The sequence below is a fragment of the Chaetura pelagica genome, unplaced genomic scaffold (assembly GCF_000747805.2).
Source record: "Chaetura pelagica isolate M959 unplaced genomic scaffold, ChaPel_1.0 scaffold528, whole genome shotgun sequence".
NCBI classification, from domain to species: Eukaryota; Metazoa; Chordata; class Aves; order Apodiformes; family Apodidae; genus Chaetura; species Chaetura pelagica.
In genome coordinates this window covers 321,096-322,198 of record NW_009954306.1, presented here as the reverse complement: position 1 = coordinate 322,198, position 1,103 = coordinate 321,096, and the positions used below count along the sequence as shown (strand labels likewise).

Here is a 1,103-nt window from a genome sequence, read left to right as displayed (position 1 = left end):
GCAGCGAGGTCTGTAGGTCTTAAAGAGAATGCCCAGGGCTAGTTCGAGGCTGCTCGATTTCTCGGCCTGTCCCGGTTCTCTCCGGAGAGGCTTCGGCCCCGGCCCCCGGGGAGAGCTGCTGTGGGACGTACCTGCAGCCCTGTCCTGCAGGTCCAGCAGTGCTGCGTAGGTCATGGCCCTCAGCTGTGTGTGGATGGAGAGCCCCACGCCCCGGCTGAGCCCTGCAGGGGCCACAGAACCACCAAGGTTGGAAACGACCTTTATGATCATCAGGTCCAGCCCATGACCTGACCCCACCACATCAGCCAGACCATGGCACTAAGTGCCACATGCAGCCTTCCCTTAAACATACCCAGGGATGGTGCCTCCACCACTTCCCTGGGAAGTCCTTTCCAATGTCTGTTCACCTTCTCCATCAGGAAGTGCTTCCTGATATCCAACCTAAACCTCCCCTGCAGCAGCTGGAGGCCAGGCCCTCTTGTCTTGTTGCTGGTTGCCGGAACAAAGAGCCCAAAGCCCAGATGACTCCAACCTCACTTCAGGTAGTTGAACAGAGTGAGAAGGTCCCCCCTGAGTCACCTTCCTTGGATCCATGAAAAGAATCCCCAGGGCTCCCCCAGAGTGCCACAGCCTTAACTCTGTGTCCTAGGAATCTCCGGGGCTCACCAAAGGTTCTCCCTCTGGGCCCGCGTTTCTGCTCTTGCTGCAGACTCTTTCTAAAGCTTTGGGGGGGGTTGATGAACCTGCAAGTCTAAAACCGCTCTACAATTTTTTGTTCCAGTTACCAAACATCAATGGAGTCAAGCAAGTCGTAGGCCAGCAGCCATCAACATCCATCACCAGGCAAATCACCATTAATGGACAGTTACAACTTGTGTTCCTCAACGGGCAATGGCGCGTGGCAACTATCGAGCAACAGGGCGGCTTCAGGTCATGGAAAACCATCTGGGACTACAACACCGTGAGTGGCAAGGAGCAGGCTTTTTCAGAACATGTACAGGCAGACTAGCTCCTGTGCAGCTGACCAAGACACAGCCCTTGCTCTTTACTCCTGACCTTTTGGGTGCCAGCTGTGGGGTAAAAGCCAGCTGCATGCATTCCTG

The 1,103-nt window shown here is 55.6% G+C and overlaps 1 protein-coding gene across 1 annotated transcript in view; it reads right to left on the bottom strand.

Annotated features, from left to right (window-relative positions):
- The window catches only part of PROM2 (prominin 2), a 12,397-nt gene that overhangs the window by 5,754 nt on the left and 5,540 nt on the right, over positions 1–1,103 (bottom strand). The window contains exon 7 of the mRNA XM_010003942.1: positions 136–221. Within this exon, the coding sequence (XP_010002244.1) occupies positions 136–221 (86 nt within the window). The remainder of the gene's footprint in view (positions 1–135; positions 222–1,103) is intronic.